The sequence below is a fragment of the Triturus cristatus genome, chromosome 6 (assembly GCF_964204655.1).
Source record: "Triturus cristatus chromosome 6, aTriCri1.1, whole genome shotgun sequence".
Classification (NCBI taxonomy): domain Eukaryota; kingdom Metazoa; phylum Chordata; class Amphibia; order Caudata; family Salamandridae; genus Triturus; species Triturus cristatus.
In genome coordinates this window covers 561,770,985-561,786,991 of record NC_140589.1, presented here as the reverse complement: position 1 = coordinate 561,786,991, position 16,007 = coordinate 561,770,985, and the positions used below count along the sequence as shown (strand labels likewise).

Sequence of the window (16,007 nt, the reverse complement as noted above, 5' to 3'; positions counted from 1 at the left end):
GTTGGTGGCTGCACCTCTGTTGGAAGGGGCCAAGGTTTCCCTAAAGAATGGTGCTATCACAGAATTCACATGCCCTCTTCAGAAAGGTGGTGCATGTCGTTTGTAGGTTGTGTACACGTACAATCTCACTCAAACTTTAGCAAAACCTTGGGTGAAATTCCACTCGCTCTCAGTTGACACAGAACTTACAAAACAAACATAATATTTAGGGCTCTGCTATTATTTTGTTGCATTCACCTTTCCACATCTGTTGATGGGGGAAATAAATGTCACCTACTTCAACCCTCTCTCTGTTTCTTCTTGCTCAGCCTGCTTTTTACAATAAATATATTTGAATCTGTCAAAGAAACTGTACAAAGTTCCGGGTCCCAGGAAAACCTTGTTAGTTTGTCCCTGGACTTCATGGTTGTTCATATGTCGAATCCTTTCCTAAAGAAAATAAATCAAATAAACAAAAATCAATGCAAATCTTAAGTGTCAGGAGTAGCTGAAATTGGCTAGCGTAAATTTACCTGTGAATTTTACGTTTATTTAAAGATTAAAACACAGCTCCCACATATTGTGGGTAAGGAAGTGTGATGGTGGAAAAGGGGACAAAGACACATTTTTTTTATTTTAATGTTTAATTTACTGGATACCAGTCTGTAGAACACTCTACCATGGTTCGTGCATTCAAACTACTTGTTGTTATACATTCTTTAATTATCTTTTGCCATTGTTCTTCTTCAAAAGCCATTTACAATAGTTTAAACAACTATTAACTGCACACATGATAAAAAAATATTTCCATTCACTTCTTTAATGCACATCTAAAAAGAGCTAACAGTAAGACTCAGATCTCTAGACGTGCTTATTAAAGGCAGTTCGTCCAAGTGCTTAGAAGGCAGGAATTGGGGCCAGAAATCATGTTGCCTTATGTTGGCACTCTAAATAATAATGATAGAAGGATTATGTCAAAGTATCACTTCATGTGTGTATAGTAATGTTGTGTAGCTCTAGTTCTATACATAATATTTTCTGAAATGCTATTACTGGAAATGGAAGTAAACTATAGCTGTTTTTGTTATAAAATCTTTATAAACTGAGACTCTCAGTTGTAGATTCTAAACGTTATGATATGTATGTATGAATGCAATTGTTTTTGTTTCGTACACTACATGCTACTGGTGAGTGACTCATTCATAGCTCACTCTCTATATAGCTGTGTATGTACATAAATTATAGGATTACCCCATAACAAGTTTAAATGTATACTCTCTAGATTAAGGCAAGATAGAAAAATTCAGATACAAAAGCCTTCATAATCACAAAGCTGTTTTAAGTCCCATTTGCACAGCACTCTCCCAATGGGCATGAATACACAGGATCCTTAGCTAATATGCTGGGGGTTTAAAAACTCACTGTAGAAAACTTTTTGAAAACCAACTGATAAGTAAACACAAGAGTTCTTAGAGAAACCAGATCCAGTGGTAGATTATAATGAACATTTTATATATTTCATTGATGAAAATAACATATGTTTGTGATAATTCAAAAGATAGCTTTGCAAGTTGTCACTTTCTTTCTTCCTTTTCTTTCCTTCTCTTTTTTCTTTCTTTTTCTTTGAAGTATTTGTGACTTGCTCATGGAGCTGAGGAGAGATTCTGAGGAGGGGCAACAAACTAAATCCTACAGGACATAATATACACAAAAATGAAGAAATCAAAACTGAACACAAGAGGTTTAAACTTTTTATGGATCTGGAGTCTTACAAAGAGCTTTATTTAGTTCTGAAGCATCAGTGCTTGCTTCATGAATCCTTGACTTCCAAGCAAAAAATTACAACATCAAGGTATAGAGGTGAGTGCAATGCACATAACATCTTTGTCATTATAGTGTGTTATCAATGACACTTATAACAAGCACTGTCTGTGTGGAGATGACCAGACCCTTCATTGTATGTGTGCTAACTCAGCTGTATTCAGAAAGCTGACATTGCACACAGTGCAGTTAATTCTAAATTACACAGCAATACTTACAATATATGCTAAACTTGGCCCTCTCTGCAGGGTCACCCCAAAACTGGTAGAATTGACCCCTCCTTTCTTCTGAACCCGTTTGTTTTGGCTTTTAGGACTCTGCACTTTCAACACCTTTAATCAGTGCTAAAGTGCTTTCTCCTTTAAACTTAGAGACTCCACCATGGAAAGGCATGTGGGAATTCACTGTTGAGGCCCGTTACGGGCCCCCGGGGGTTGCACTGGGGGGTACCTGGGGTACCCACCAACATTGGCATACACAAGCTGGCAGGCACCGCGCGGTGCCTGTCACGTTGTGCATGTCAATGCACAACATGCTTATATTATATTGTGGCGGGTGCTGCTTACAGTACCGCCTGCCACAATGCAAAATATGCGGGATGCGACCGCCAGGAGAAGGTCGCATCCTAATTAGCGCTGCGGGACCGCCGCACCACTGGCGGCCGGTACCTGCACGGCTAGGGTGGCGGGCAGACCCATAGTTGTTAAAAATATTGATTTTTTGTGTGTGTTTTAAGTGTTAGTATATGTGTTAAAAGTATGTATTGTTTTTGTAATGTATGTTTGAATTTTTTAAAAGTAATGAATTTTATGTTAATTCACTTTTGCGTAATTTAATTCCGTAGCGGGTTGTGGGTTTATAGGGGAATACGGTGGGAAGTCATTTAATTATAATATATTTTTTAAGAATTATTTAGAATTAATTAATGATATGTTAATTAGTTTTTGCGTAATTTAATTCTGCAGCGGGTTGTGGTTTATAGGGGAATAGGGTGGGAAGTAATTTAATTGAAATTCATTAATTAACTATTTTATTAATTAATAATTTAGTATTTAATCATTTATATTGTTAATTAAGTTAATTAATTTATTATCAATTAATTATGAATTGATTAATAACAATTAATAATTAATTGGTAGTTATGATAATTGTGTAACTTTTTTATTAGTAATTAATTAGATATTAATAATTAATAATTAAATTATAAATATGATAATTGTGTACTTTTTTTTAGGAGTGGGTTCAGGGTTGATAGGGAAGTAGGGTAGGAAGTAATTTAGTTTTAATGTAATTTTTATTATTTTTTATATTATATTTATTAAAAGTTATTTTATTGTGTTAAATGTGTGAATTAATTTAGATTTGATGGTTATTAATTTTATTGTTAATTGGTATTAGTTAATTAATTATGTTAATGTATTATTTTTTTACAATATTGTAGGTGACGTTTAGAAGGGAAAATGGTGGGAGGTAAATTAATTTTGAAAAAATAATTACATGTTAATTAATGTTAATTATATTGCAGGAGTGGGTATACTAAATCATTCCCCTATGCTATCCAACACTTTCCCTACTGTTACACTTGGTGGAGTGGGAATATTAAATCATTCCCACCCGCTATCCAACACTTTCCCTACTGTTGCATTCGCTGGAGTGGGAATAGTAATTTTTACCCTCCCGCTATCCAACACTTTCCCTACTGTTGCACTTACTGGAGTGGAAATAATAATTTTTACCCACCCGCTATCCAATACTTTCCCTACAGTTGCACTCACTGGAGTGGGAATAGTAGTTTTTACCCTCCCGCTATCCAACACTTTCCCTACTGCAGTCACTGGAGTGAGAATAGTAATTTTTACCCTCCCGCTATCCAACACTTTCCCTACTGTTACATTTAGTGGAGTGGGAATAGTAATTTTTACCTTCCCGCTATCCAACACTTTCCCTACTGTTGCACTTACTGGAGTGGGAATAATCATTTTTACCCACCCGCTATCCAACACTTTCCCTACAGTTGCACTCACTGGAGTGGGAATAGTAGTTTTTACCCTCCCGCTATCCAACACTTTCCCTACTGTAGCACTCACTGGAGTGGGAATAGTAATTTTTACCCACCCACTATCCAACACTTTCCCTACTGTTAAACTTACTGGAGTGGGAATAGTAATTTTTACCCTCCCGCTATCCAACACTTTCCCTACTGTTGCACTCCCTGGAGTGGGAATAGTAATTTTTACCCATCGACTAGCCAACACTTTCTCCACTGTTCCACTCTCTGGAGTGGGAATAGTAATTTTTATCCACCCACAATCCAACACTTTCCTTACTGTACCATTCGCTGGAGTGGGAATAGTAATTTTATCCCTTACGCTATGCAATGTTTTCAGTATTTTTATGTTTAATGTAGTGTAAAATATATATTTTTTTTATTTAAATGTTTCAAGTTATTACATATAATTTATTTTTATATTTATATCATAGGTTTATTTATATATCTATGTAATTATATTTTAAATTATGTTTTTAACATTTTATAATTAAAAATATTAATGATTTTTTATTATTATTAAGTTAATATATAAAAAATACATTATTTTTTTACATTACATTTATTTTTCATTAACGTTAACGTTTTTTAAATATTTTTAAGTATGTTTTACTATTTAATTAATTTATATTACTTTTAAAACATTTAAACAAGTTGATATTTTAGCGAACTATATTATTAACAACGATATTTAGGATTCAATATTTTTGTACTTACCTGTTTGTAGATAGGAAGTCGATATTCTGTCACTCGATATTTTTACCTCGATATTGTGGCAGGTCGATATTCTGCCAGTGATCCTTTTTCAACTAGATATGTATTTCAGATACGCTTGTGGTTAGGGTTGGCAGTACATTTCCAGATGTAACTGAGTGTCACATCTATGTAATGTTAAGGAAACACATTTTTTTGATGTGTGTTCCCCTAGAGGTTCAACACTAAGGTTGTGATAGGTGCCAATATGGTGCCCTCTGGCACACTAAAAGACAAGGGAGTGAATTATGAGGCTGAGGTACCAAATTTCACTTGAAAAAAATGGTATATGAGGTAGGACTAGAACCAGTTAGGTCAGAAAAACATCTCTGACTCCTATACACTCTGAACGAAAATGAGGAGGCTAACTTAATAAATGATATCAAAAGTTTGGGATATGTCCAGTAGTACTAGAAGACGTTTTTCCATTGTCAAGGAGTTGAAAAGGTTGTCTATGTCAGGAGGTGTGTTTCAGAACTGTAACTATATCTAAATCCTGACTAAAAAGGTAAAAAGAGTTGGTTGATGTTGATGTGCTTGTTGAGTTGGATGGGAAAACATTTTTCCAGTATTTCTGTCGGATGGAGAGGCAAGTGATGGATTAGTGATGGGTTGGGAATGTTCCTTTTGGTAGGGTCTGGCATCAGCATTCTGAATTAGAGGAAGTACATGGCCAATTTTGAGAGGGTCATGTACTCTACCCCTCTGTAAAGAAATGGTGATGCAATTTAGCAAGAGAGTTATGAAGGCATCCTGTGACTTTATCCATATATGGAGGGATGGCACCATCTGAATACTGCAAAGGATTGGTCATGAGATATTTATTTAATGCCTTAGTCAAGTCCTAGAATACTAACCATATATCCCTGAAATTACTTTTGTGGTAGAGGAAAATATTCCAACTTGTCTACTCTGGTAAGACCACTGCAAGCACTGTTACTGTGGTTGTTGTTGGCATTGAGAGGGTGGCACTGAGTTGGAGAATTATGAATGGGAAATCTCTGAAGAGCTTGATGCTGCACAGTATGGCTGTACATCAGTTTCTTTTGAAGTAGCTGAACCCAGGATCATGTGTTTGGATGATCTATAGGAGGTTCAATGTAAAATGCTTGCTGTTACTTCACAGGTAAGGTTCAATATTTTCTGCTGCTAAGCATCATTTGTTCTTATACAGAGATCACATAGTTATGATATATAGCAAACAGTCATTTTGCATCTGACTGCTTACAGCATCCCTGTCTATTTTGTCATTGGTTTTCAAGCACTGAAGGACTAAACATCCAACCAATATCTAAACAGGTTAATTACCTAGCAATGTGCTGAAAAGGTTTTATACTGTGAGACTTGGATGAGTCTGTTATGTACTGATTAGTTAAGTACCACAACAGATTAGTAAACACATGAAATACTAGACATAGTGGGGTACGAGGTACCTGAGCTGATGTCTTCACTAATCTATGCAGTGGGCTGTACTAACTCTCCTCTTGTTCTTTGTGTTGCTTTAGGATTCTTGATGATGTCCCAAACAGGGAAGCTGCACTGAAGAACGGTCTAGCAGATGCCAAACCCAAAGAGTTGAGTAAAGTCGAGAAATTACCCAAATCTGAACTAGAGCGCAACTAGAAACAGGTTTGTCCTTCTTTAGAGTTCCTAAGTCAAGTGGTTGTGGTGAGTGTGAGTATGGGTGTGGTTTATACATAGAGCCATGCCCAAGATGGCCACTGCCACGTGGGATTTCCAAAACTCACAATAATTTCGCAGGAGTTGAAACACGTGTAGACTTGTGCTTGGGCTCCACTGGAGCACAAAACATGTGCTGATCTGCGGGCGGAATCTGGGTTCTGTCAGGTTCAGGGAAAAATCTCTGCCTGGGCCACAAGCATGGGTTTCTGGGCTTGACTCACTTCTGGGAGGTGTCTGGCAAGTCGGTCCAACTGCAGACACACAAAGTCATCCCACTTGATTTGGAATCTAGGACCGTAGAGGATGGGGCCTTCCAAGATCCCTGGTCACTTTGCTTTTGTGACAGGGTCCATGTGACTGCGGGGGAGGAGGGGGGCAGCAGGGCATTGAAGAGAAGTCTCAACAATTTGAAGGGTGACCAGAGAAAAGTGTGCTAGTTTGCTGAGAGGTCCCTTGGTGTGCTAGTTGGTAGATTTTCTTCATTAATTGGTCAGTGTCCATCTTTTTCCTGAGTGTTGTGATTTATTCATAACACCCAGATTGAGCTAGTATGTTGAAGCGGAGGAATGTTGCTTTAGAATGCCTAAAAGCTTTTAAGGACATTTTCTAACATACCTTACTTTGCTTTTAAGTAATATGTGAGGGTGCTTCCTCTATTTTCATTTCCAATGCTCTCATACTTTGCCTTTGCGTGGTTGGTTGGTGAGAGTACCAAAGGGAAGTTTTCCTTGCTCTTTTTATTTTAGCAAGAGCAGATATAGTTGTATGCATTTAAGGCTGCAATTGTAATCTTGAGTAAGAAGGCCAAAGTCAGAGTCAGTAGTTTGAGTGGTCTTTAAGTAGGCAATCATGTTAGTAATGTTGGATGATTTTTGTCCTTGAAATGTCATGTGTTCATCAGAATTTTTCTGGGTGCAGTTCTATTTGTAGAAGTACACTGAACAAGAAAAGGGAGGTAGAACTGGCCATACCAATATATTGACAGAGGGTCCAACTTTTGTACCACCCCTTGCTTGGCAATGACATGGTCATCCTTTATTGTGTGTGAATCTTTCAGTTTTAGACAACAGTTCTCCTCCAGAAAGTTTTTCAATCAACTGGTGGTCTTGTGATTTTTATTGTGCCAAACACTGATAAATCGGTTATCATGAGTAAAGAGGAGTTGGTCAGCCATAAATTGGCAAAATAATCAATTAAAGCATTATTATTAACTGGTGTGTGGTAGATGATGCAAATGTTGATCTTTTAATCCTTACTGGTGAAGAGGCATTCAAATGAGCCGAAGAGTTGAATGTTCATGATGCTGCAATTAAGGTGCTCTTTAAATGATTGTACTCCCGTCTTTACAGGTCGTCTTTATGTAGAGTAGAATAATGAATCTATTTGAAAGTAGGATGTCAGTTATAAGCTGGGATGCTGGGGTGAGCAGCATCTCAGAGAGAGTGAGACGGGTGAGGGTTGTTTAAAGAATCTGAGATAGCTCGTGCTATTGGTGATTACAGATCTACAGTTCATTAGCACAATCAGTTAAGCAGTTTTGGGAGTATTTAGCAGATCTTTCATCATGTTGATAGTTGCAATTTTGCTTAGACAGACTGATCTTAAGTTGACTTGGGGCCATCTGTCCCTTTGTTTTTACTGGATCTGCAGGTGCACTTCAGGGAGATACATATTCTTAAAGCACTCACTCAGAAGGGAGAAAGACGCTCTCAAGTTGCTTTGGAAGATGGTATTTTTGTTGTCTAGGTAGAAAGATTAGGAGTCGGGCTCAATCTCAATGATGTATGTGTATGAAATAAAGGGGCCTCAAGGATTGTTTGTGAGTGTAGGCTGTCACTATTTATGTTACCAGCAGTGTTATCCAGGTGTGGAACTTTTTTTGTGTAGAACAGCTGGAATACTTCCAGGTGGCTGACTGTTCATAGTGCTAACTGTAAGCCAGTAATGTTTTTAGGAAACTGTCAATGAAAGATTAAAAGGACTTGTCCCGTCCTTAAGGTCATGCAAACATTATTCTTATGAGATATGGGGTCAGTAATTTGCAGGGGAATGTGACCATCTGTGAATCTGTTGCCATCATCTGTGATTTCCTTATTTTCTGTATAACAGGCATCAAGGAATGGTTCTGGAGATAGTTGTGGACATGGTGTAGGCTCTAGAAGTAGGGTATGTGGACTTTCAGCTTTATCCTGGTTCTTATTGGTGTTGTGAGTAGTGACATCCATAGAAGGGAGAGCACATGGGCCAGTGGGAGATTTATGGTAACCTGGTGGACGAGGTAAGAGATTAAAGTTGGGGGAAGTAGAAGTAGAGGGAGTGACGTGAGATGTCCTGGAGGGATTCAGGTGGAAGGTTATTCACAGATTAGGCACAGTTCAGTGTTCACTTCAAATTGTACCAGGAGCAGAGATTGGTTGTGAACATATTTTGTTGGTAGACTGCACCGCTATTAGTATTCCATTGTCGTGCAGATTGATTTTGTGGGAATAGCCAGAAACATGGAATTTATCTCCATAAGGTATGTGCTTTTTGTGGTGAAAAAGGGTCAGAATGTTGTGTTCCACTGCCAACTAAATAAAAGGTTGGTCTTTGTGTCTCCAAACTTAATGTTATGGTATTTAGTATGAATAGCGTCTCTGGGAGCTTGGTTATGATTGTATGCTTGATGGTTTAGCTGCATTTTTTGTGAGTCCTAAGGGTGATGTTATTTCAGCGATGATGTTTACTGTAAATCTCTCTCACAACCTGGGATTCTGGATAGCACATCCCCTTACAGTCATGCAGTAAGAATATTTCATTCAATATTGTGCCATCCCTGTGTATGCATAGGTGCACAGAGTGTTCCTTTTCTCTTACCTCGATAATGTCTTTGGCAAAGGGTAGGTCAGATACATTGTTTCCCTGCACATTTGCAGATACCCCTCCACCTCTTTCAGTGCCATTCAAGGACGTTTGATTTCCCGGGCTTCTCACCCAGGGAATCTGATTGCATTCCTGGAGCATGCTGGTATGTATCTGGGAAATGGTTTCCGCGACGTGGTCTCTGTAGCAGGCATGAAACAAGAAAAAACAACCTGTCAAAACTTTCTACAATCAGTAATATGACATAATTCCATAATTAATAATATGCCAAAATGAGAATACTGGTTATTCTACTCATCACTAGCTACCAGGGAACTAGGCTGATGGTAAATGACAAATACATGTAGTTGAACAACTGCAGCACATGACCAGCAACAATAACATGGCCAGTTTTCCCAACTGTCCAATTAACAATACTAACTATAGATATATGGAGAAATCTAGAATTATTATTATTCTTAATAACATAATTTGATATTGCGCACGATTCACCCCTACAGAGGTATCTCGGCGCTCGTTCAACTCCAAACTAAGTATATGATCTAGAGCAGGTCTGTTTTTAGTGCTTCCCTGAAGTTGCTGTAGTCAAGACAAGTTCGGAGAGAGCGAGGCAAGCTGTTCCAGAAAGTGGGAGCCACATAAGAAAAGGCTCTGCCGCCACATCCAGACATGTATGACCAGCCCTCAAACAAACGCAAGGCATTTTCCTTTGGAGGGGGGCAACATTTCTCTGAGTAAAACAGTCCTAAATAGGTAAAAGAATTACATGAGAATGCCGTTTCCTCATTGGTCGCACTAGTGACCACTGAGTCTGAGCAGAATGTCTTCTTTTCATCAGTGGGAAGGGCCTAGCGGAAGCTGTTGTGCCCCGGGTAGGATACAGCTGTGAGGTTTACCACGAGAAGCAGAACACAGAAACCAGCACGTATCACTTGCTAATTAAATTCCCAACTGACTGCTGGAACCACAAAAAACTATGCTTTTTGTAAGATTCTAAATAATCAAACGGCTGATGTTATCTTAAGTCAAAGATAATCAAAATGTAAACAAAGCGAATATTTAGCTAAATAAGCCGTCAAATGATGAAATAGTTGTCCCCCTATCGCTAATTTGCTTTTAAAAGGGGCAGGCACAATATTTTGAATATAAACACTGCTCAAATCATAGAAGAAAAACACATCCAAAATAACAGTATTAATTTATACACCAATGTTCTAGCAAATTAGCTCACAGATAAGTACATATAATGTAGGAATGAATAGACAAACACAGGCACGCGCATCGTTTGGCCACGCACAGATTGATGCATCTATGATTCCGACAGAGAATTACAAGAGAACAAAAGTCAGGTTTACTTTACAGTACCTTATTTCTCTAGTGTGCAATTCCAAAACCCGGTGCTTGGCAATGTAATGACTGGCTTCACTGTGACTCGTGGTTTTTGACCAATTGTCAATCCAGATCACTTGGCAGCCACACAGGAACCCTGGATATTGCCTGTAAGAGGAACAAATGGGTCAGTACCCGTCAGTAATGCCATCCGATATAGTCAATGCAAATTCATTAGTAGCTGCCGGATCTGGTTCTGAATCTAGGCTCCTTATGAGCACCCCACCCTCGTCCTCCCGTTTGACTCTAGTTCTGTTTAGGCGTGTTAGAAGTAACAGCGTTGGACAAATAAATTGGAGCCTGATGTCCAGTGCAGACATCTATCTGAAAATGGGAAAACACACAGCTGTACTTCAACATCAGAAGAGACTGCTTGTTCTGACAAATGCACCTGACCCAGTTTTATCACATTGTGAGTGCAGAAACATATCACCAGTCAGACATGAAGGTCCGTTTCCAGGCCTTCAAATATTTTAATAATGCGGAGAGGAGGCACAATTAATGTTTTCGCACCCCCACCAGAACACAATTTTAATTCCGGGCTTTTGGTGAGGCAATCAGTAAGGGTAGTCAGAACAGCTACACTAGTCCTCTGAAGGTAAGGACTGTAGGGAAACGGAGAACACCCAGGACTAGCACTCAAAATAATATCCAATGGATTAACACAGAAAAGAATGTTCCCTAGTGCTTGATGAGCAAACTCCGCCGTGAAGCAAGTCCCACTATCTGGATGGGGGGGTTGATGTCTTTTGTTACATTATGCAAAAAGAACAGTTGATGGACAGAATGCAGAACACTGTCTTACATTCACCCCAGTACAGAGATCTAGGTCTAAATCCATTGTTGTTTTTGCTCACCATGCCATTCCAGTTTGGACCCAGCCATATGCAAATCAGTCTTGACCCTGCGCCCTTTGGGAACAGTCCAGCCCGAACTGCCAGGCCAGGTCCTCCCTGGACTGGAAACAAGCATCCTAGGACCGGTTTCGGGCTTTCAGCCCTCATCAGCCAGGATAGTTTGACTCCAGTGGCATGGAGAGCACGAGACCCACGTCTGGGCATACCCGTCCTACTCGGGGTGACAAATGCAAAAAGACCACTTGATGGACAGAATGCAGAACAGTGTCATACATTCACCCCAGTACAGGGATCTGGGCCTAAATCCATTGTTGTTTTTGCTCACCATGCCATTCCAGTTTGGACCCAGCCATATGCAAATCAGTCTTCACCCTGCGCCCTTTGGGAACAGTCCAGCCCGAACTGCCATGCCAGGTCCTCCCTGGACTGGAAACAAGCATCCTAGGACCGGTTTCGGGCTTTTAGCCCTCATCAGCCAGGATAGCTTGTCTCCAGTGGCATGGAGAGCACGGGACCCACGTCTGGGCATACCCGTCCCACTCGGGTGACAAATGCATAAAGAACAGTTGATGGAGAGAATGCAGAACAATTTCATACATTCACCCCAGTTGGGCTAGACTGTTCCCATAAGGCACAGGGTCAAGACTGATTTGCAAATGGCAAGGACTAAACTGGGGTGGCATGGTGAGCAAAAGAATGATGGATTTAACCCAGATTTCTTGACTGGGGGTGAATGTTTTGATTTGTTCTGCATTCCATCCATCAATTGTGTGTCTTTTGCTTTCTCGCCCTAAACGACCTCGGTATGCTCAGAAGTGGGTCCCGTGCTCACTGTGCCACTGGATTCAAGCTATCCTGGCTGATGAGGGGTGAAACCCTGAAATCGGTCCTAGAATGCTGGTTTCCGGTCCAGGGAGGACCTCGCTTGGCAGTTCGGGCTGGAATGTTCCCATGAAGCACAGGGTCAATTCTGATTTGCAAATGGCAAGGTCTTAACTGGGGTGGCATGGTGAGCAAAATAATGATGGATTTAACCCAGATCTCTTTACTGGGGGTGTATGTTTTGATTTGTTCTGCATTCCGTCCATCAAATGTGTGTCTTTTGCTTTCTCGCTCTAAATGCGCTGGGTATGCTCAGAAGTGGGTCCCGGGCTCACTGTGCCACTGGATTCAAGCTATCCTGGCTGATGAGGGGTGAAACCCTGAAATCGGTCCTAGGATGCTGGTTTCCGGTCCAGGGAGGACCTCGCTTGGCAGTTCAGGCTGGAATGTTCCCATGAGGCACAGGGTCAAGACTGATTTGCAAATGGCAAGGTCTAAACTGGGGTGGCATGGTGAGCAAAATAATGATGGATTTAACCCAGATCTCTTGACTGGGGGTGAATATTTTGATTTGTTCTGCATTCCGTCCATCAATTGTGTGTCTTTTGTTTTGTTAAATTATGGACAGAGGGGAGGCTATATAGTCAAACATACTAAAACTCATAAGGTTACGCGTGTTCACTTGATGCTGGTAGGACATGTGGTAGTCTTGTAATTTACTCTCATTCTCCCTTGGGTAAATAGGCCGTTTTGGAATAAGCAATTTTTCAGCTCTAGCTTTTGCTGAGGACTGTGTAGGGACTTCAACCTCTTAGTAGAACTCAGCGTCACCGTTGTTATTGATCCTAAGTCTGAGTACAAGCTTTTGCTAAGTGTTTTGGGTGCAGATTACTGACAAATTCTTACATACTCAGTGAGGCATTTATTCCAATTAGAGTAAATATTTTGGCTAAAAGGAGGAAACAGTGGAAATTGGCACTTTGTGCAAAGTGAAAACACTCTGGCCCGAGGGCTAAGTTAAGACACTCTCTGAAACTGTTTTGTTGTGACGGGTTTCTTAAGTAGTTGAAGAGCTGGAGCAGCGCTATTTCACCACATTAGACAGTTGTAAGTGGTTGCTCATGAAGGGATCTTAAAAGTCATGTTCTGCTTTTGTCTGGAAATGTAGCAGCAGTGTTACCATAACTAAAGAAAACAACTGAAAATAAAACAATAACATGAACAAAGCAAAATAACACAATTCAAACATAACAGGGCAGATCAAAACAGAATGCAACATAACAACCACAGTACAACAATCAACAAAATCACATTGCAATAACAGAGTACAAAAGAACAGCTGCAAACACCAAACAACAGAATACATCAACACCACATCAAAAATGCCACCCATCAAATGTGCACAAAAGTTGTTGTGACACATTACCACCTCCAGAATCCTGGAGGTGAAAGGTGCATGAAGAAAGCACACCAATGACATGAAATAGCGCCAGTCAGAAAAGAAATTGTGATCTGACCCTAAAGCTCCTAATCTGTTTAGTGTTTATGAAATGATAACAACAATTAACATATTTGAATTTAAGCAAAATTGCACTGTAAACCTTCTATGTAACAAACACCAAAACACGGTTATCAGTTAACGCAGTGCAAGTTGTTTAAAGTTTTAACAAAGCTTGACAACAGATATATAGAATTTGATATGATAAAAAGTTCAACCAGGCCTATCCAATTAGCCTTTTTCCTATGTTCATTTTGAACACAGAACTTGCTTACTAACCGCTTTGAAGTTAAGGCAAGATGACAATCAGTTACATCCCAGGTCCTTCTGTTTAAATTAATGTCCACTTTTTCTCTTCATCACTTTTGTTGGGAGAATGTTCTAAACATTCTCTGTTTTTTGTCAGAAAATACGTTTTCTAAAGTCACTGCTGTTTCATCTTAACCCAATATTCTAATATGCTGAAACATACGTGTAAGTGTGGCATTACCTTTCTATGTATACCATATAGGAATTTAAATTGGTCTTGTATGTTGTTTTGTGTAGTGCTTGTATGATTTGATGGTTGCTCTAAAGTGCTTGTAGAGAAAGCCGAAGTCTCTAGGTAAAAAATAAAATGTCTGTGGACATACCAGGGACCTTATAATTCAGAAATGACCATTAATGTGTGTTCCCAGCACAGTTACCCTTACCATGGACCAGGTAAGAAAGTTCTTGAAATTAATTGTTCATGTCATTTATCACTAATGCAAGCCATAGTAGAGAGCCATAACACCATGATTAGTTGTTTTGGAAAACATGCAACCTTTCTGTTGTTCGTCATACAATTTATACTTGTTCAAAAGACACCAAAACACAGCAGCTGTGTTTCTTTTGAATCCAAACAGGGCAGCTCCCTTGACTTGGTTTTCCTTTGAGAGGCATGGAAAATAATATTATAAGCTGACTCTGAGGGCTGGATCCCAATAAATTTTTGTCTCGTACTGCTTCATGTCCTTGGAAGTACTTGGTGCAAACACCATTTACCATTGTATTATGAAAGCAAGTATCTGGAGGAAGTAATGTGAGACAAGAATGTTTGTGCATATTTGTTGTGTTGCATTCTGTTGTGGTGAAGATGTGTTGTTTTGTGTTGTATTATTGCATTGTTATGTTGTACTATGGTTGTTGTGTTGCATTCTCTTTTGACTGTTTTTTTGTATTGTGGCCTGTTATGTTTTATTTGAATTGTTCTGTTCAGCTCTTTTTTTAAAGAGGTGAACAAACACTGCTACATTTCCAGCCAAGAGTAGCATATTTCTGTAAAGCTCCAGTCACTAAAAAACATTTAACATTGTCTAAGGAGGTAAAAATGTAATTAAATTATTCCAGAACTTCCACTATTTCAGGAACGAGTCAGTCCGCCCAAACCTTTGGCAGATACCAGACCTAAATTAGCTTTCGCCATGCTCACCTTATGTGATTGGACCCCATACTCAACATAACCTCACATAGATTTGTGAAGTAGACAAGTATCTTGCTTCTGGAATTACAGTTGTCTATTTTATTACCCAGCATAATGTTACTTATCTTATCGACCTCGAAAGGACAAAAGGACGTGAAAACATGCTAGAATTTTCAACTGTGACCATGAGGCCAAACACAGATCCCTGCAATGGAAGCCACACCCGGCTGAATTCGCTATTCAAAAACAGTCACTAACATTTTAAATCAATACATAAGGAACAGATTATCTTAACAAAGTGAGGCAGCTTTTTTTTTTTTTTTTTTTTTTTTTTTTTTTTTTTTATTGGCATTTGTTATATTTTACAATCAAACATCAACCAGAACATTGCGGTCACAGCACAACAGAAAGTGAGGCAACTTAATGAAGGATTTCACAAAATAAAGGATTTAACAAAATGATTTAAACACCTGGTATGTCTTGGTAATAGAGGATCATTTGTGCTCAATAGATTTAATACACATGATCACATGAACCATTTACACCCATACTTTTTTAGACTTACTCTGCTGCTGTCTTCAGAAGCTCGTGGTGTGGAGGGAGGCAGAGAATGACATGCAGGTTAGATTTCACTTGGGACACAAGGTACTTGGCTGGATCATATGCACGGTTTGGATGCTTTCTCCGTGAAGCGGGACCTAGCACCTGTAAAGATGAAATAACCCTTTAACCATAACTATGTATATTAATGCTGCATGCAACCCATTTGGCCACACAGCAGGCCTGCTTCATAAAGGTAACGTAGACTTTTGAAAACGTTTATACTTTTGAGTAAGTTTGTTATTTTGGGTA

General features: G+C 39.2%; 1 protein-coding gene across 1 annotated transcript in view; it reads right to left on the bottom strand.

The window, feature by feature from the left end:
• Window positions 1–16,007, bottom strand: part of LOC146817397 (dynein axonemal heavy chain 5-like) — a 1,608,734-nt gene that overhangs the window by 458,888 nt on the left and 1,133,839 nt on the right. The window contains exons 70-73 of the mRNA XM_085609634.1: window positions 15,721–15,860; window positions 10,511–10,642; window positions 9,140–9,326; window positions 278–429 (exon numbers count right to left, since the gene is read on the bottom strand). Coding sequence (XP_085465760.1) covers window positions 278–429; window positions 9,140–9,326; window positions 10,511–10,642; window positions 15,721–15,860 — 611 coding nt within the window. The remainder of the gene's footprint in view (window positions 1–277; window positions 430–9,139; window positions 9,327–10,510; window positions 10,643–15,720; window positions 15,861–16,007) is intronic.